General features: G+C 38.6%; 1 protein-coding gene across 10 annotated transcripts in view; it reads right to left on the bottom strand.

The window, feature by feature from the left end:
• LOC119257989 (disintegrin and metalloproteinase domain-containing protein 25-like) overlaps window positions 1–7,987 on the bottom strand; it is a 94,084-nt gene extending 86,097 nt beyond the window's left edge. For 3 of the 10 annotated variants that reach the window (XR_008554043.1, XR_008554042.1, XR_008554049.1), the window contains exon 1: window positions 7,867–7,987. Coding sequence is in view for 6 of the 10 variants with exons in the window: in XM_054701049.1 (XP_054557024.1) it covers window positions 985–3,150 (2,166 nt within the window). In the remaining 4 variants the exon portion in view is untranslated. Of the gene's footprint in view, window positions 1–331; window positions 3,298–4,665; window positions 4,737–4,979; window positions 5,039–5,069; window positions 5,187–7,750; window positions 7,802–7,866 lie in introns of those variants that run through there. The other 7 variants (XM_054701050.1, XM_037526458.2, XM_054701049.1 and 4 more) reach the window with 7 other exon arrangements.
• Window positions 7,988–20,557: the final 12,570 nt, after the last annotated feature.

Genomic DNA, 20,557 nt, shown 5'->3' with positions numbered 1-20,557 from the left:
ATATGGGTTCAGTGCGACCCAGACCTCAGGAATAGGATCCTGGATCTAGGGCTGAGGATGTGGTTAGCCGGCCTACAGCAGGAGTCCTTGGTAGTTCCAATGAACCAAAGACCTGGTATTCAAGTCTCTGGGGGTATGATTATGGGGAGCTGGACAGTATTAAAACATTATAAATTGTACATGATCTATTAGATTAAAATGAGAGAATATGTAACTGTATAATACATAATACCAATAAATATTGTTAAATTATAATTTAGTAACAATATTTATGAAATAAATTTAAATATAAATATACATTGCATAAAAATCTTTGCAAGGACACAGGTGTAGATAGGATTAGGTGTTTACATATATCTGTGTGTGTATACCTGTGTCTATATATGTACCTATGTGTGTGTGTGTAGATATCGGGCAGAAAAAGTTAATGCAGATGCCAAGGCAGATGTTGTTTAGGAGACACTGGCAGGACAGTGCTGAAAGAGGTCCCCAGGGCTCCGGTCCCACTCTAGTTCTCATATTGAAAGAAAGAAATGGGAGATGGTTAGCAAAAGTGGATTGCATTTTGAAGCAGACATTCTCTGTGTGGCATGGCAGATAACAAGGGGGAAGTCTATTTGAAACTGAGATCCAGCAAATTAAACACATACACACTTCAAGGAGCTGTGCCTTGGGCCAAGGGAAGCAAAACACTAATTTCATGAAAAAATTGGACCACAGATTGCTTCCATAAGGGAAAGAACAAATATGCCAGAATTAGCATCTTTTGCACTTGATTTACCAGCTCATGCTTATGAACCTGAAAATAAAAAAAAAAAATCTCAGATCATGGTCAATAAATGACACATTTCTATTTCGAAGAGTCTCAAGCTTAATATATAGAATCACTAAAGATTAGCTTTCATCTGTGTCCATGTGCGTTAGCATTCTTCAATATGTGAAGTCAAAACAGTTCTCTTTTCAAGTGACTTTGGAAAATTTTGTTCAATGTTCTCTGGTTCTTTGCCTGTCCCTTACATATCTCATCCAAATCAAAACGATGGCAACTGTTAATAATAGTAACAATTGCAATCCCCATAATAGGAAAAGGTATACATAACTATCCTCTTCAGTTACATTTCGTGGCATGGGTGGGCCACTGTCCACACTGCCTCCATGTCCTCTTCTCAGACAGAAGGGAGGTTTCCACTCCGGGTCACAGTGGCAGTGATCTTTATTGTTACAGATCCCATTCCTGTTGCAGGTGTCCCATGAACAGCGACTAGTCAATAGTGCCGCGGGGACACATTTCCTATGGAGGCAGATACGGTCCACACCACACGTTGTTCCGTCTTTCACTTCCCCAATGTCAGGAATGGTCATCCCAAAATGGTAGTCTGTACCCCAGCAGGTTACCCCATTGAAGTGGGCCCAGTGCACTGTAGTGTGATCGCTCAGAAGGGGGAGTTCTCTCACACCATCACACTGAACCCTCCCACACAGGACGTCTGCGATTGCACATTTGACATATGCAGGACCTTTCCACCCACAGTGACCAAAACGGTCTCCTCGGGTGTTCACTTCACTATAGCATCTGTGATTTGCATTCTTAGCCTCTTTGCCAAAAATTTGCCTACACTGCTCCACACGGTCGTTGCATCTCTTTTCATAGCAGTGGCCACTCTCTGAGCAAGGAACCCCGTCCTGCACATACACATCTTCTGGACAGAGGTAGGATGTCCCGTTGCACCACTCTGGAAGGTCACATTCGTTTTCCCGTTCTCTACACAACGTGCCCGATGGCTTGAGTTTGCAGAATTTGCAACAAAGCCCAAAGGCACAAGCAGACCCGTTTGACAGCGTGCAGTTTGACTCACAGCAGGGATCATCTTCACAGGACGTCACTGAGCCACAGTCACACTCTTCGCCTTCTTCCACCACCTTGTTCCCACAGAGACTGTGCCTGAATCTTCTGTCATGCTCGGGAGGAACCCTCAGGCAGGTTGTTTTGCCAACATAGTTCCAAAAGTCAGCATAACTGCAGTTGCTAAACTTAGTTGATTTCACTTTCTGAGGATACATAATGCAATGTTCTTGCCCACATGCACACAGTGGCTCATCATGCATCATTCCTAAATTATGACCAAGCTCGTGTGCCATAATGTATGAAAATTCATACAGGTCGTCATAAACAGCGCTAAGAATTGCACAATTATATTTAGTGCTACACACTGATGCTACATATGCTAATCCAAGAGTTATCCCATATTGTTTCTTTACAAAAACATGTGCAACATCATGTGGCAAGCGGGCTTCAAAGCCTGTTTTCTTCCATTTGCAAAATGCCTTCAACAAAGGGTCAATAAGATCTATCGGAAGGGGGTTTGATTCTGTCCAGATCTCAATGCCGATTAAAACTATATCAACTTCCAGTGGTATATAAAAGCCATGTAAGTAATTGATAACAAGGCTCACTTCTGTGTACACCTTGGAGACATTACTCTTTTTATGAAGGTACCGGTTGTGGTCGACTACCACTGCCAGCTCCACAACCCGCTGGTGGGTCCACCACCCTTCATACCCGCTCTGCATCAACGTCGGGTCACTGTCCTCCTGAAACTTCAGCTGCCGTGCTATTTCTTCATCTGTTAACCCACATCTCATGGACAGGCCTGTCTCCTCACTGTCCAACTTGTACACCAAATGTTCAAATGTGGTAGAATGTTCTTTGGGCTCGATTTCATAAATGGTGTCATTTATCTGTAAGATTCCTCTAAGGCCACCAAAACAGGTGCTGAGGACCACCAGGGACTGTGGGTCCCCCACCACATAGCCATGATAGTAGCAGTCATTCTGGACAACTGGATGGTCCTCAATGAGGGCACCCTGGTCAGTGTAGCTGAACACCGGCAGGTGTCTGGCCAGCAGATGCTTCTGGACTCTCATGTGGACAATGTGTCTCTGTCCCCCAAAGTGCAGGCTGTAAGAGAGCCAGTCCTGAGGTTTCACAACTCTGTCAGGGCCTGTCACTCTGCGGGGAATCACCACTTCTGGGGGACTGTGGAGCTGGGCGTGCCCCATCCGAGCCCACCCCCAGTGGGACAGAAACAGCCTGAGCCAGAGGAGTAGGAGAGAGAGCCTCACTGGCACCAGGGCCTCCTGCCCTGCCATCGTGGAGCCAGCACATGGGGCTACTGGGGAGCAACAGGGGGTGGGGCAGGAAGCATCACTGATGTGTCTCTTCCCTCTGGCATGGCTGTGCAGGGCTGGCCTTGACCCCCTGTCCTCTGGCAGTGTCACAGCCCCAGGGCAGCGGCTCTAAAGAGAAAATAGAAGGAGGGGCTGAGTCAGGGTGGGAGAGATGAACAGGCTGAGGGGAAGGAGGGAGAGGGTTTGGGTAAATGGATTATAGTTTGGCTCAAGACATGAGCCCACACTGCAGTGCATCTGCCCTGAGAGAAGGTGGGACAGAGACCAGGAGGGTGTGGAGAGTGGAGACTGCACAGGCTGTAAGATTGGAGTAAAATGATGGCTAATGGGGCCTCCCTGGAGGTGCAAGTAGTTAAGTCTCAGCACTGTAAAGTCATTAGTCACCATTGCAGCGTGAGTTTGATGCCCGGTCAGGGAGCTGACTCACATGGCACCTAAGACCTCACCTGCCTCACCCACTGCTCCCCTCAGCAGTGTATTCCAGTACATCTGCCTATTCTGCTCCCCACTCTGACTCTGGTAAATTCTCTCACCCCACTCCCACACCTCTGGCATACACCCCAGCTCTCGTATGCATAAATAGCATAAATCTTTTAAAAAAATTTTTCAATAATAAAAAAGATGGCAAATAAGTACCTTTAAAAATGCAAATAAAATCAATACATCCCACAAGGAGGATGGGAGTATTATTGGTGGTCACATTTTATTGGACAAAGATGTCAAAGTTCTTGCATTTTCAGGATGACAAGGTAACTAACTCCCAAGTTCAACATTCAAATATATTGCACTCAAAACTCAATTACACATATATATCTTATTTGGTAAGTGCAAATAAAAATGCATCTCAATAACTTAATGGTTTAGCACAATTTTTTGAAATGATAATTCTAGCACTATCCCAGGGCTTGCTGCCAACTCTGAAATTTTTTTGTCACATGAAATATGTATCAGAGTCCTATATTATTCAAACACTGTTCTACACAGTTGGAAACCATAAATGAAAAATAGAGTCTACTGCCTATTTTTATTATGTGGTGTACTGTCCACAGGATATTCTTAATCATTATCTGGTCATTAACCATCGAAGAGTATTTAGTGTAATGACATTAAGAACACTAAGACAAATCGAAACACAGTGGAGAATGAAGTCTGGTTGGACATATGGAAACATATTGTTCACATCCACTCCCAGCGCACTTCTGGTGCCAAAGTCCACCAGAAAATGGAAGTTCATTCAGTGAAATATTAGAGTCCAACATCTATGTGTAAAATATGAGTAAAATCTTTATAAACTTATTTTCTCTCCATGTGTCTCTTAATATATATGATGATTGCTACGAAATATGAGCTATTGTTGTGAAGAAAAATAATTATTTGTGAATAATATAGTACAGATGAGAGAGTTTAATCAAATAATACCACCAAAATTTATTGCTAAGACCTCATCTTGAAAGCATGTGACAATAAAACACTCACCAGAGATTATTTTAGCTAGACTACATGTATCCTCATAATATTATTTTGTTAGTAACTCAGGAACTCATGCCCTGAAAGAATAAAGTATTTTCATCAGTGCTGTGCTATCACTTGTAAAGGAACATACATCAATTGTTAACATTTCTTTTATAATTTTCTTTTTCCCCAGAGTTTTATAAAATTGATCAATTTGTACCCTAATTTCCATTCTGTTGTTACCCTCATTGAGTAACAATCCATTAAAAGACAATTTTTGTATTTTTAAACCAGTGACATTGAGTTGAATAGGGAAAAATAGATGTTGCAGAACTTACTCAAGATTTTGATAAAATCACATGGGTTTGTGTACTCATGCACACAAAATATTTAGTGCTTCTCTTTACAGACAATCCTTAATGACTCACCAGCAGAAGATATAATGGCGCCCATGGTTTATCTAACCATAGTCATATACATGGTTAGAGTTTTCTTCCCATATTAAGATCAGGGGATTTACTTGAGTGCTCTCATGACAAAGAGAAAATAATTCTACTCCTTTCTGTCTCTGATGTAATCAAATTCTAGATCTAGTTTCTTAGTAACAAGATTTACCCAATTCTACAGACCAGGGCAACTAGTTTGTTTTTCCTCACAGTGACTACAATTTTCTTGAAATTTCCCCCATAATTTATGCTCAATATCAATAAAGCTAACTATATTTCCTAATTGACATTTTATGGATCAAAGAAGGTGTGATCAAAAGTCCCAAGAGCTTCAAACAAAATCATTATAGACATATACACAACAAGACAGATCATGACAAAGCTGTTGAGAACCAATGGCAAGGACAGAATATTAAAAATATCAAGAGAAAAAGGGTGACCTATAAGGGTACACCAATCAGTTTGAACCATCAGAGGAGTAAGTCAAGGAGACATGTGACAACACACCACAGTGAATTTTGCAGACACAAGAAAGGATGAAATGCAGCCATGTTCAACAAAATGGCGGGGATTTAGCAAAGTATATGCAGCAAAATAAATCAGAACAACAAAAACAAAGATTGGACATTCACGTAACATAAAATTTGACAAGTAAAAGACTGTAATAATTAGTAGTCATATATTCCATATATGCTATCATTTATATCACATGTATAAATTGCTATTTTTTTTTTTTAGGATTAGTGTTTTTTTTTTAATATTTATTTATTTATACAAGCACTGGGTACAGTCAGAAGCACAGTAGGGTGAGAGAATTCACCAGAGCCAGAGCGGGGAGCAGAACAGGCAGAAGGACCAAAGTACACTGCTGAGGGGAGCAGCGGGTGGCAGGAGAGGTCTGCGCGCCATGTGGGACCCTCGCCGGTGGCTGGGGATCAAACCGGCGCTGCAGAGGCTGTGGGCAGCTTCGCAGCTCAGCGATCAACCACTGCGCCACCAGGGGAGACCCTATTTTTATTTCTTTAACCAATTATTTCTTGACTCTCTCCTCAATTTAGTCTTCTTTTCACCTAATCCTGTCAGCATGCAAGAATCAAAGCATCAATTGCCTACACATTCATTAGTATCTACCATGATGGTTATTATCCACAGACAACGGTGGTAGTATTGGAGAAGCAAATCCATGGGTGAACAGGTAGATATCACTCAATGTGTTGGACCTTGATTATATCTTAATAGGAACATGTTTCAAAACTTCTGGACAAATGAAATGAAAAAAAATGCTAAATGAAAATGAACTGTGGAAATTGGTGCATAATGATGGCAAATTTAGTCCTTTTGGAAATGCAAACACAATCAATACATTCCAAAAGCAGGAACAAATGTAATGGGGAAGGTAAAATTTTACTGGAGCAAAGATGTTGGTTCTTGCATTTTGGGATGACAAGGTAACCAAATCCAAGTTCAACACTCAAATATATTGATCTCAAATCAAATTTACACATCTATACCTTATTTGGTCAATGCAGAAATAAATGTATCTCAATAATTAAAAGGTTTGCATGTGTTACTGAAAATGAGCAATCTTGTGCTATCTCATGGCTTGGTTACCAACTCTTTCAATTTTTTAAATGTGAAAATACCCAAATTTTGACATGATATCCTGATGTTTCATCCTAAAAGATGAAATCAGGGATATATATTTCAATAATATATGCTTTTAATATTTCATCTTTCTTATCTACATTTCTGAACTTTGTGATTTGTAGTCAATTCCTCCCAATACACTGAATCTCAGTTGAAATTACACATTGTAATTTTTCCTGGAATACTTGTTATTGAGTTTCACAATAGCAGTTTAAATTGTAACACCAAGATTTCTACTTCTGGAGTATTTAATAATGGATTTGATGTTTTCATTTGATTTTCTGTGTTTTTTTTTCTATTACAGATAGTGCGGAACTTGTTTCAGTCTGTACATCCTCGCCATCATTAAATTAACATTAGTTCTCAAATCACTTGTGTATTTTTCTAGTACTAAAGTGAAGGAGAATTTTACCAAATGCCAAAAGTACCTTAGACAAACTAGTTTATTTAGTGAAATATTTGAGTCCAATATTTGCAAACTATGAATAAATCCTAATAACTGTTTTGTTCTCCATGTCAATTTCAATATATCTGGTGATTATCATGAATTATGAGCTATCATTATGATAGAAAATAATTGTAAATAATATAGAACTGTTGAGAGTTAGTTTAACCAACATAATACCACCATAATTTATCACTACCATGCCATCTTCAAATGACAGGATAATCATCTTTAGAGAATATTTTAGCTAAACTACATTTGTCCTCATTACATTACTTTACTAAATGACCCCAGAAACAAACCTCCTGATAGAATCTGGCATTATCATAAGTGTTGTGCTATCACATATAAAGGAATAGAATTTCAAGTCTTCTGTTATCTTTGTCCTTTATGTTATCTTTGTCCTTTATGAATTTATATTTCCCCAGAGTTTCATTAATTCCATCAATCTCTGTACCCTATTTCCACTTCTGATCAAACATTCATTGAGTAACATCATTTAAAGCCTAACTTTGTGCTTTAAACAAGTGACATTAAATAGAATAGGGGAAATAAATGCAGCAGATCTTACTCAAAATCAGAAGTCTTGGTAAAGACCCATGCGGGTTGTGTTTGTGTGTGTGTTTGTATTCATGTATACACTAATATTCATGCTTCTCCTTACAGATAAATTCTTGTATGACTCACCAGCACAACAAATAATGGTTCCCATGATGCTTGGTAACTATAGTTGTGTTCATGGTAGTTTACCTGCCCATAATTATGAGCATAGAATTTTTCTTGAGTGCTCACATGACAAAGAGAAACATAATTTCTATTCCTTTCTGTCTGATGTAATAAAATTCTAGATCCAATTGCTTAGTAACAAGAGTCATCCAGTTCTACAGACCAAGGCAACTAGTTTGAGTTTTTCTTTGTATTGATTTCTCAGTTTCCTATGTCATTTCTCTTCAATATGAATAAATCTAACTATATTTCTTAGTGACATTTTATAGACCCAGAATGTGTGAGCCAAAAGATCCAAAATAAATAAAATTCAATAAAGAGGTTACTATGTTACACCAAACTTACATTATTAAAAAAATATATAAGCACAGATATAGAGTCTAATGTCAGACAGGAAAAAGAAGATCACAACTCCTTTTTTTCATCTAATTTGATTACCAAACCCAGCAAGTGAAAAAACTGTGATCAAAGGATTTGTTAGGCAGCTGTGATTTGAGGTGAGAATATTCACAAATCACATAGATTACTAGCAATTCCCAATTATTTATGGGGTCCAATTATATTTTAAATATTTCTAAGTACTGACATGATTGTTCATAATTATTCTATATATTCTCTCTTCCTCTTCTCTTTTATATGCTGAAAGTTTTTATTACATAACATTTTTACCTGTTTACTGGATATTTAATCTTGCTGATTATTGGTATAAAAATGTCTTTTAGGGCCTCCCCGGTGGCGCAGCGGTTGAGCGCTGGGTTGCGATGCTGCCCGCAGCCTCTGCAGTGCCGGTTCGATCCCCGGCTGCTCCCCGGCCACCAGAGGAGGGTCCCACATGGCGCGCTAGACCTCTCCTGCCGCCCGCTGCTCCCCTCAGCAGTGTACTTCTGTCCTTCTGCCTGTTCTGCATCCTGCTCTGACTCTGGTGAATTCTCTCACCCTCCCGTGCTTCTGACTATACCCAGTGCTTGTATAAATAAATAAATCTTAAAAAAAAAAAATTAAAATTAAAAAAAAAAAAATTAAAAATGTCTTTTATTGATATTATTAAATTGAGGTGGGAGAGGGAGAATAGATCAGTCTACAATTTTTTTTTGCACAACTGCCTATACATATGTAAAGAACAAAACTAACTTAAACCTTTACTTCATGCTATACAGCAAAATTAATATAAAATGAAATTACAGCTATAAATATAAGAGGGAAATCTTCCTAACTTAAAAGAAAATAAGAACATGTCTTTGTCAACTTCCTCTGGCAAAAAGTTTTCCTATGAAACCTAAAGCAGGACCCAACAAAATTAAGGAAAAAGATTAGCGGTCATATAATAAATAAAATTGAGCTTTAAAGGACACCATTAAAAAGATAGACCAACATACAGAAAGAAAATATGTGTCAATCATGTATTTGTAAACACCTTGTACTGAGAATATTACAATGATGTGAAGACTTTTTCTTAAGACAAAAATCCAACTAACAAACTTTTTATTGCCACTAATGAAGAAGGTATATGGGAAGGTACTCAACATCATTATTCATTGGGGAATGAAAATGAAAACCACCACAAAAAAGGCTACAACAAAAGCAGAGTTTGTGTGAAAAGTGAAGGAACTAGAACTATCTTACATTTATGGGGGTGATAATGTGTTCAGACTCATGAATGCACAGCTAAAATATCGTGCAATATGAACCTCAAAAACACTGTTCTAGGGGCCTCCCTGGTGGCGCAAGGGGTTAAGACACAACCTATGAAGCTATCTGCAGCCTCTGCAGTATGAGTTTGTTCCCCAGCCAGGGAGCTACCCACATGGCGCAGCAGACCTCTCCTGACTCTCAGCAGTGTATTTCAGTCAATCTGCCTGTTCTGTTCCCCTCTGTCTCTGGTGAATCCTCTCACCCCCTACACCTCTGGTCTGTACCCCAGTTCTTGTATGCATAAATAAATAAATCTTTAAAAAAAAACACTGTTCTAAAGGTAAGAAACTAGAAACAATGACTATATATGACATGAGAAAGCAAATGTATAGATTCAGTGGATTTCCAGTTAAATATCAGGAACACTTCATTAGACTTCTAATGTAGGATTTAGGGTGAAAGTTCTCAGATTTGTTTTGTGTTCTTTAAGTTCTAGCTCACAGTTTTGTTTTATAAGTGCTTTCCAGTATAGTTCACACTGTTAAAGCTCATGAAGATGAGGGGGTTTTCTTTTGTCAATGGAAATATCTTGCTAGTTTTACCCCATTAGTCCTTGGTGGACTACTCCCTTTAAATGTCAGAAAAGCAACAGTTTGTGTTAGAGGATACTGTCGAGAACTGATGAAAAGCTATAAACTGTTCTTGCAGTTGTCTAAGTACTTACACTTGTTCAGTTAGTAACTTATTGAAACTCAATTGAAGATGCACTTTTAAAGCATTTGATTAATAGGAGGAGTGTCTGAAATATAGATGGTGCTCTTGGAAGATTAAAGAATTAAAAAGATGATTCAATATTTTTCATTTTGCTTAATTTTTAGTTAATTATTTAATTATTTTTAATTGAGGTACCATTACCTTGCATTTCTGTTGGTATTTTGGAAGTACTGGGTCACACGCCTCTTCTTAGGTGTCACCACCTTCTTGAATCTGCCACAAAATCACCCATAGCTCACAAAACAATGAGTATTTTTTAAGTATCAATTTTGTTTCATTTCCTCTGCTAATTGAAAAGTGAAAATGGGTTATTTAAAAAGATGACAATAGGATGGGGCCTCTCAAGCGGCGCAAGGGGTTAAGCACTGCACAGTGAAGCAATCCACAACCTCTGCAGCACAAGTTCGATCCCCAGCCGGCCAGGGAGCAACCCACATAGCACAGCAGACCTTTTCTGACTCACCCGCTGCTCCCCTCAGAAGTGTATTTCAGTCAGTCTGCCTGTTCTGTTCCCCACTCTGTCTCTGGTGAATCCTCTCCCTGCACCTCTGGCCTGCACCCCAGCTATTGTACGCATAAGTAAATAAATCTTAAAAAAAAAAAAAGGTGACAATAGGAATATATATGATATTTGCATATGAATTTAAATTAAAATTTTCTAAATGACAGATGAATATTTGGTATGATGGAGTCTTGAATTATATATATATGGACATTGTATAAGTATCAATATTTATGTTTCTTTTCAATTTTACCTTACAAATTATATAGTCACATTTGTCAGGAAAGATAAATATTATTCACAAATCATCAGTGTCATATTCTGTAATATATGCCTCGATGTGATTAGTTAGTATTTATCCTATGTCTTCTCTGAGTTCTTTCTTTCATCTACACCTGGGAAAACGCAATGGACAGGGCATCAATTTTGTGTTAAAAATATTAGTGTCAGGGGCCTCCCTGGTGGTGCAGGGGTTAAAAACAGTGCTATCAGACGAGATGGGGCGCATTCAGGGTGGTTTAAAAATGAACAATGATGTAAAAAAAATGCCTATGTAGGTCACCAGAGAGGTGACCTACATGGTGCAGCAGACCTCTCCTGACTCACCCGCTGCTCCCCTCATCAGTGTGTTTCAATGGATCCACCTGTTCTGCTCCCCATTCTGTCTCTGGTGAATCCTCTCATCCCCCACACCTCTGGCCTGTACCCCAGTTCTTATATGCATAAATAAATGAATCTTAAAAAATGTTAGCGTCTATTGTAATGGTACCTTAGTTCAATAATGAATGCACAACTGCACACTAAATGAAGGAGTGTATTGTGTTGGAGGTGGAGATTACTCTTGTGTCTATTTTATTTTTAAAGATTTATTTATTTTAAAGATTTATTTATTTATACAAGCCCTGGGTACAGTCAGAAGCATGGGAGGGTGAGAGAATTCACCAAAGCCAGAGCGGGGAACAGAACAGGCAGATTGACCGAAGTACACTGCTGAGGGGAGCAGCGGGCGGCAGGAGAGGTCTGCGTGCCATGTGGGACCCTCGTCCGGTGGCTGGGGATGGAACCGGTGCTGCAGAGGCTGCAGACAGCTTTGCAACCCAGTGCTCAACCACTGCGCCACTGGGGAGGCTCTCTTGTGTCTATTTTTAATTATACTCTAAAAAGAAAAACATTTACAAAAAAACTTCAAACATATAAAATGGAACTAAATTAAACTAGTTGAGAGAATAACAATTGGAGATGGAAATACTCTGAAGGCGAATGAATGTATCTTCAGAAATGCAAAGGAGAGCAATGGATGCTGATAGGAAGTGGGGAAATTGGGGGAGGCATATTGTCTTAGGGTGGCAAACGCACAAAGTCCCCACATTTAAAAACAATCAAATGGCATCCTATTCCCCCATTTGATCTTGAAATTTACTTTACAAATAAAAATACATAATAAACACCTTGTATAACATATTTGTTAATATGAAATCAGCTGCTAGCACAATGCCTGGCTGGCAATATTGATTTGCTTCTTTCTTCTTTAAATAAAATATTGATAAAAACATATGCGTTGACAGTGTGCTCTCACTTGGGAAATGTAAATGAGCACACAGGTTGAGATAATTGTTTTCATCTCAAGTTGCCCTCAGTGTTGAGGGTATTAGGAATATGAAGCAATGCATTCAATATTTTTTGCACAAAATGCACATTTTTAACTTGCTAGTGAAATATCTATAGTCTTCGTCACATCATTAAGTAATGAAATTGTTTAAAGTAGTCACACCAATAAGCCTTTGTCCAGTTGAAAAAACAGGAAAGAGAAATTGTTTGTGAGGAATCTAAAAAACACTGATCAAATCCTCTTCTCATAGTAGGTGATAAAAAATGAAAGATGCTGACTAAGGAGATAAATATTCAAAACCTCTACTCATTTCTGCTGAATTCTTTATTTTTCTTGATTCTGTGTCCCTTAACTATTTTGTCTGGAAAATATTTCCCTGATAATTAGGGATTCTCCCTTTCGTGAAATAAAACAACAATCTCTCCTGTCTATATATTTTCATGGAAAACACCTTATTCCTATTTTTTCGCCTTTATTATCCTGTCAATATGAACCGGCTAGAGATAGAGATTTCCACATTTGTATCCCCACATGCCATGAAGGTCAGTTTATGTGATTAGCAAAACTACTTTCAACCACTAAACTGGAAGCCATTTCATTTAACTTCTATTTACCTTTATTTCTTACTACTACACCAACTCCAAATCATTGCTGCAAAAAACCTTAATGACTCTGATTTTCTAGTGTATTCTGCGACAATAAACTTACCACATCATGTGTTGAGTATGTGGACAACCTTATAATACTTAATTTATTTCACTTGACAACTTGTTTTCAAGAAAATATTAGCTGCTGGTCTATGGCCATGACCTGTAGCTTATTTGCAACCTTAACTCTCTTAACTCTTACACAGAAAAAGTTAAAATTAACTTATATTCTTAATTAAAACAACTCTTCAAATATGTGAAGAACTCAGGTAATTTTTCCTTCCATTTTAGCCCATGTTTTAAGTTCACACCATTTTACCCTGTAGGCTACCTCTAGTCTCCATCACTTCAACCACTGCTGGCTAAACCATCAGCTTTAGGGCCTCCCTGGTTGCACAGGGGTTAAAGTCTCATTGCTATCAAACTATCAGCAGCCACTCTGGCCAGAGTTCTATCCTCTAGGCAGGGAGGTGACGCACATGGCACAGCAGACCTCTCCTTTCTTGCCCGCTGCTCCCCTTAGCAGTGTATTTCAGTAGATCTGCCTGTTCTGCTCCCCACTCTGTCTCTCGTGAATCCTTTCATCTCCCTGCACCTCTGGCCTACACCCCAGCTCTTGTATGTATAAATAACTAAATCCAAACAAGGGAAATGCAAATCAAAAGCACAATGAGATGTCAGCTGTTATCACAATAAGATACCTGTTATAATGGCCTATATCAAAAATTAAAGATGTTGCCAATAAATGCTGGTAAGGATGTAGAGAAAAAGGAACAATCAGCTATTTTTGCTTGGCATATAATTTGACAGTCTCTATGGTAAACAATATGGACATTCCTCAAAAAAAAAAAAATGGAAATACTATATTATCCAGCGATACCACATGTAGTTATTTTCCAAGAGAATATGAAAACACTAATACGAAAACATGTATGCACTCCGATGTTCATAACAGCATTATGCACAATAACTAAGCCATGGAACCAACATAAATGTCCATCAGCAGTGAGCATCCTTTATCCAGACAACTGGATTAAGAAACTGGAATATGTACTCAATGGAATACTACTCAGCCGCTTAAAAAGATAAAATAGTGCCTTTTGGCTCAAAATAGATAGGTCTTGAGGAGATTATGCAAAGTGAAATGAGTTATAAAGTGAAAGACAGCTACCCATGGTCTCATTTATTTGCAGAAAATAACCAAAGAAAACAAAACAGCAAGACAAGAATAATTCTTAGACTCTGAAAAACCTAGTGTAAAAAAAAAATTCCCTCTTTCACTTTTGAGCCTTTACCCAAATCAATTATAAAAATACCTTCACAAAAATATTTTCTTTTTCTTTTAAAAAATTATAATATTTTTTCTTTCCATTTTGCCTGTTTGCTAGGCATTGGCCTTTTCTAGCAGGCAACTCAAAACTCTCCAGCCTTTCCCCATATTCAGCTCCCAGATTGCTTCCACACTTTTAGGTATTTTTTACAGTAGCACTGTACTTCTAATTACCAATTTTTGCCTTAGTTTGGGCTGCTAGTGTACTAAGAAAAACCATGCACTAGCTAGATAGCTGAGATAACACTTATTTCTCACAGTCCAGGAGGCAGGGAAGATTGAAATCAAGAACTTGACAGATTCAATTCCTGCTTAGAGTCTACTTCCTAGATTTTTTTTAAGATTTATTTATTTATGCATACAAGAACTGGGGTACAGGGCCTCCCTGGTGGTGTAGGTGGTTGAGCACAGTGCTATGAAGCTGTCCGCAGCCTCTGCAGTCCAGATTTGATCCCGGCCGGCTGGGGAGATATCCACATGGAGCAGCAGACCTCTCCTGTCTTGCCCGCTGCTCCCCTCAGCAGTGTATTTCAGTCAGTCTGCCTGTTCTGTTCTCCAATCTGTCTCTGGTGGATCCTCTCACCCTCCGGCACATCTGGCCTGTACCCCGGTTCTTGTATTCATAAATAAAATAAATAAATCTTTTTAAAAATCACTACTTTAAAAAAAAAAAAAAAAACAAGAACCGGGGTACAGGCCAGAGGTACAGGGGGTGAGAGGATTCACCAGAGAGAGGGGGGAACAGAACAGACAGATCTACTGAAATACACTGCTGAGGGGAACAGCAGGAGAGACAGGAGAGGTCTTTGCACCATGTGGGTAGCTCCCTGTCTGGGGATCGAACTCGTGCTGCAGAGGATGCAGACAGCTTGCTTCATAGGTTGTGTCTTAACCCCTTGTGCCACCAGGAAGGCCCTCTACTTCCAGTTTAAGAAAGTTTCCTTTCCACTCATGTGGTATATGGAGAGAAAGCCCTTGTCTCTTCATTCCCTTATACAAGTCCTAAATCCAGCCCCTTACAAGGGCTCCTCCCCACCACTTTAATTACCTCCTAAAACTTCCACCTTCAAATACCACCATCACATTGGGGATCACGAATGTGGAGGAGTCAATGCTACTTACATGGTTATCACAAGTGATTTAAAATTAAAATAAAATCAATAGTGTATGTAAATATAAAACCACAGTTTTACTAATCATTCCAGTGTTACGTAGTGTGTGGATTTACAATTATAACAGGGAATGGGAAAAAATGAAGTATCGTTTGCTTTTACATTCTAGAAGTGTGTATGTATCTTAAGGTAACTGGATGGAGTATGCAATAAATAGATTGCATGCTAATAATTTTTGATGTGAGGCATATAAATCAGGTATACATATGGTTTTTAAAAATATTTCTAATATATGTCTATTTTTTACTGTTTATTGGTGTATCTTGTACATAAAATGTCTTATTAAAATAATCTTATTAAAGAAAATGCTTCTTAACTGTTAGTTTTTATATAATTTTTAATATGCAGACATTTTCTGACACAATGTCAATACTGCGTGTTGTTACTTTTAGAGAAAAGACATTTCATAGCAGTCTTTGCTCCTCTTTCAATTTAGAACACAGCTTTTCTACATGTAAATAGCTATGTACATCAGAGAACTTCAAAATTTCTCAATCCACAGAGACTTCGTTTCTTGGACAAGTTACAAAGTCTCCTTATCATTTACTTAGACTATTGAACTAGATCATTTCTAATTGTCACACTCCTTTTGTATATTTACTTTGATATGTAAGAGTTTAGTTCTCAAGAAGCTTAAACTTTACTTGAAGCTATTAGGAAATGGGAAATATTGTATTAACTCTAAGTTCAGAAGCGAGCTAGAGTCTAGAAACTTAGAGAAGGCCGCCAAATGGTATCTTTAAGGAATGCAAATGATATTCAGGAAAAAAAAAGTCAACAACAATCATAATATGGTCTGGTCACTGTAGTGCTGGCTCCAGATACCTATGTAAGAGAGTAGTTCAGGTTGAAAGTGGTGATTATGAAGAACTAGGAGACTTGCTTTAAGCTTCATTTCCCCTGTCGTTGTGCTCCCTTTAGCTATGTTGTGTTTTGTTGGGAATATTTTAGGGTGCCAAGGGGATTTATTAAGGCTCACTGCCTGCTCCTTCATCAACAATCACAATGTAGTGTCCACAAGGAAACAGGCGTATAAGCTTGATTACCGAAAGGGAATTAGGGATGACTTCAGAGTACGTAAAGGTGACCTGAGTCTTAAAAGATGAGTCGAAAAATTGAGGAGTTCTAAGGAGGAGAGGCTAGCTACAGGAGATACTACACTGTTTCTATGTCTAACTGAAGCTGTGATGGAGGATGGATTGGAGATACTGATACCTGGAGTGGTAATATCAGTCCCAAGGCTTTGCAGTGCCGCAGATGATAAATGAAAGGCAGAACAAAAGTGATACAGTGGAAATGGAAGCATAGCTCACACAAGTTTTAATATATTTTTCCATGTTTCTGACTACTGGGTAACCGGGCAAATTCCGTAGTCATTTCCTGAAATAGAATATCAAAAGTGAGGAGCAAGTTTGATGAGAAAATGAATTCAATTTTGAGCTTCATGGAGGTATCTCTGGAAAATACTGAAAATTCAGAAATATGTCTGGTATGAAGATCAAAAACATTTGGCATCATCAATATATAAATTAAACACAGGACATGTGGGTGGGTCAGTAAAGAAAATGAAAGGAAAAGGCACTGAGCACAGGTATTCAAGGAATACTTTTATACGTAATGAAGAAATGATTGCCATCTCTTTGTAAAGACAGGCAGCCCAAGGAATGCATATATGGTTGGATGGAATTATTTTCTGAAATTCACAGTGAGCAATTTCTATTTTAAGCTGTATTTTAGAAAGCAGAAATGGTATATAATGGTAGAAAGGAGAAATAGGGCAGCTGAAGTCACATGATATAAAAAAGATATGTCATTAGCTCTCTTTTTTTTTTTAAAGATTCATTTATTTATTATTTATACAAGCACTGGGTACAGTCAGAAGCGCAGGAGGGTGAGAGAATTCACCAAAGCCAGAGCGGGGAGCAGAGCAGGCAGAAGGACCGAAGTACACTGCTGAGGGGAGCAGCGGGCGGCAGGAGAGATCTGCATGCCCTGTGGGACCTCTGGTGGCCGGGGAGCAGCCGGGGATCGAACCGGCGCTGCAGAGGCTGCGGGCAGCTTCGCAACCCAGCGCTCAACTGCTGCGCCACTGGGGAGGCCCTCTCTTAATTTCTTATGTATACACATTTAATTAACTAAAATAAATGTTGTATATTTTTAAAATAATAACATTTTTTCTAAAACCATAATGCTGTGGAGATAGGTCTAGTAGTGCCTGGAATGATGTAAAAACTGAAATTGAGAGTCAGCAACATATGATAATGAAACCATGGACATACAGCAGGGAGATCAAATGAGGGATGTGCAGAAAAGGAAAAAAAATAAAACAAGAAGAATTGAAGAGAGAATCCTGGTCCAAATTATATTCTATGTGATGCTCCAGTGTCAGGAAGAAAGGACAAAATTATTTGCTAATGTTGGAGAAAGAAGAGAAAAAATTCATGAGTTATTCATGTAAATGGTCACCTACATTCCAATGACATCCTCTTTCACCTCTACATATACTTTCATTTACCATGAAACTGATCTCTAAAATGCTTAGTTTCAATGATGAAACATCTACATTTTGCAAGTATTCTAATTTTCTTACACTTGCTGCTTGAATGATTGTTACTTAATAAAGACTATGGTCATGGAATGATATGCTAAAGCTTTACAGCTTCTGATGTTGGATAGATTCAAAATAGATTGTTGCGTATGTAAATGACAGTTACAAATTGTTTGTTTTCCATCCAAGATATTGAGGATCGTGAGGTGAGATCACCTCGAATTTTGGTGGACTCTACATCCAGTGGCAAGCAAACTCATGGCGGTATCTCTGGAAAACTCAAGAGAACCATTGGAAATATGGACTATGGTGATTCTGGGAGCCACTCGAAGTGAGATGAATCAAGATCCCCCCAGAGTCTTCAAAGGAGGTTGACCCTACTGTCACCTGTATTTTGGGTTCCCAGCCTCTAAAACTAAAAGAACAGGATTCTTCTGTTTTAAATCACTGTTTTGTGGCGATTCTTATGACAGTCCTAAGAAACTAACAAAGTAGCCATCCTCTTTTTTGAAACTGAGGTAAAGTCTGAATTAAATTTATAAAAGCAAATGAGAAGTGAAACATCGCTGGGTGTGTATGGATATTATACATCCATTATATATATCTCCCCTACATGAAGTTGAGAGCCTTATAAAGAAAACTAAAAAGACCTTCTAATCATCCTCTTACTCTTAATTCTTAACAAATTTTTATTACCGCTACTATCATGAAGTCTTAATTTCAAATAAAATTTCTCCTTACCAAAAAGGCAGATAAGGGATCAGAGATGTGTCAGGTAGTTACTGACCTTATGAACCACTTTCTCATACTCTCGTTCCAGTTCCCTGTGCTCCATCTTCGGTCAATCCCCCACAACTGGGGGTTCTTCTCTACCACATATTTCATACTACCCAGTGGATTTCTTGCATTTTTTTTCATTTTTGAATCTCTCTTCTCTTTTTTTCTGTCCACTCTGAAGTTCTCTTGCTGCCATTTCCATGTGCTGAAGTTTTCATCACACATTTTTAAAGTCAATTCAAACAACCTAGTATGCACTATGTCTTTTCTCATAAAACTGGCCAAAAATGGTATCTTCCTCTTTTATTCTTCAGTTGCAGTCTGAAAATCTTTTATCCTCTGCAATGTCTGCTATTGCCTTAAGAAACACAACCACAACTGCATTTTTTTGAAGAAATCACTAATTGCCTCCAATGTAAAAACTTGTCTAACCTAATGTATATCATTTGCTTCTTATGTTCCTGGCCTCAGAAAGGATAGTATTGTTATTCAGTGGAGTAGTAGGGACTGACTAGTTGTGAGGCCAAGATTCCTCTTGTATGAACCATAAGATATGATGTCAAGGAGGAATTTTTTTTTTTTTTTTTTTGTGGGACCCTCGCTGGTGGCCGGGGAATGAACCGGAGCTGCAGAGGCTGTGGGCAGCCTTGCAGCCCAGAGCTCAACTGCTGCGCCACCAGGGGAGGCCCTCAAGGAGGAATTAAAACTACTCCAGGGGCTCCCTGGTGGCACAGGGGTTAAAGTCTCAGGGCTGTCAAGCTATTGCCAGCCATTGCCAGAGAGCTACCCACATGGCACAGCAGACCTCTCCTGTCTCGCCCGCTGCTCCCCTCAGCAGTATATTTCAGTCAATCTGCCTGTTCTGTTCCCCACTCTGTCTCTGATGAATCTTCTCACCCCCCACACCTCTGGCCTACTCTGGTATGCATAAATAAATCCTTAAAAAAAAAAATACTGCTACAGTCTCATGAGTCAGACGTGACTCTATTTTAAAGCTTTTTTTCTCAAAAATAATGTTTATCTTGAAATTTGAAGAATGCATAGGAACTAAGTAGATCAATAAAATAATGTGGAGAGCATGTACAAAGGCAGCAGAGGAGGAAAAATGTGATTTGAGAGCCTTAGGGAATAGTAAAGCCATTGGCAATGATAACTGGTGAAGCAGGAGACAGAGAACTTGGTGTGCCTCTGAAGGAAAGTCAGTTAAGAATTCAGCAGTAAGAATGCTTAGAAGGCTATTAAATTATAGTTACTAATTTTAAGTAATTGGAATGGAAGTTGAAGTTAGTTAAGAAAATAATTTAAAAGTCTTTTAAAATGGAAAAAGCATCATTTACTTAACTATTCGGTGGGCTTGGGGACTACAGGACCTCTAACAGTACATTCTTGTTTTCAGATGTGACGTAAAGGAAATAATTCCTTAAAGGAAGAAGATGGACTCTCTGGGGATGTTATTTGCAAATTTTGAGTTAACATTTTACTGGCTCTTTAAGTAAAGCAAATAGTCTTAATGAGTTGTACACCATAACATCTATTTAAAATATGCAACTGCTTTATTTTATAACAATTAAACCTACTTTACTACAGCAGGTGAAATTACTTTACCTGGAGAACAGCTTGATGGTTTTCAGATGAAAGTTTGATGGCGTTGCCTCTTATTC

The sequence above is a fragment of the Talpa occidentalis genome, unplaced genomic scaffold (assembly GCF_014898055.3).
Source record: "Talpa occidentalis isolate TD23 unplaced genomic scaffold, MPIMG_talOcc4v2.1 talOcc4.4, whole genome shotgun sequence".
Classification (NCBI taxonomy): domain Eukaryota; kingdom Metazoa; phylum Chordata; class Mammalia; order Eulipotyphla; family Talpidae; genus Talpa; species Talpa occidentalis.
The sequence above is the reverse complement of the archived record's forward strand: the minus strand, read 5'-3'. Positions and strand labels throughout refer to the sequence as shown.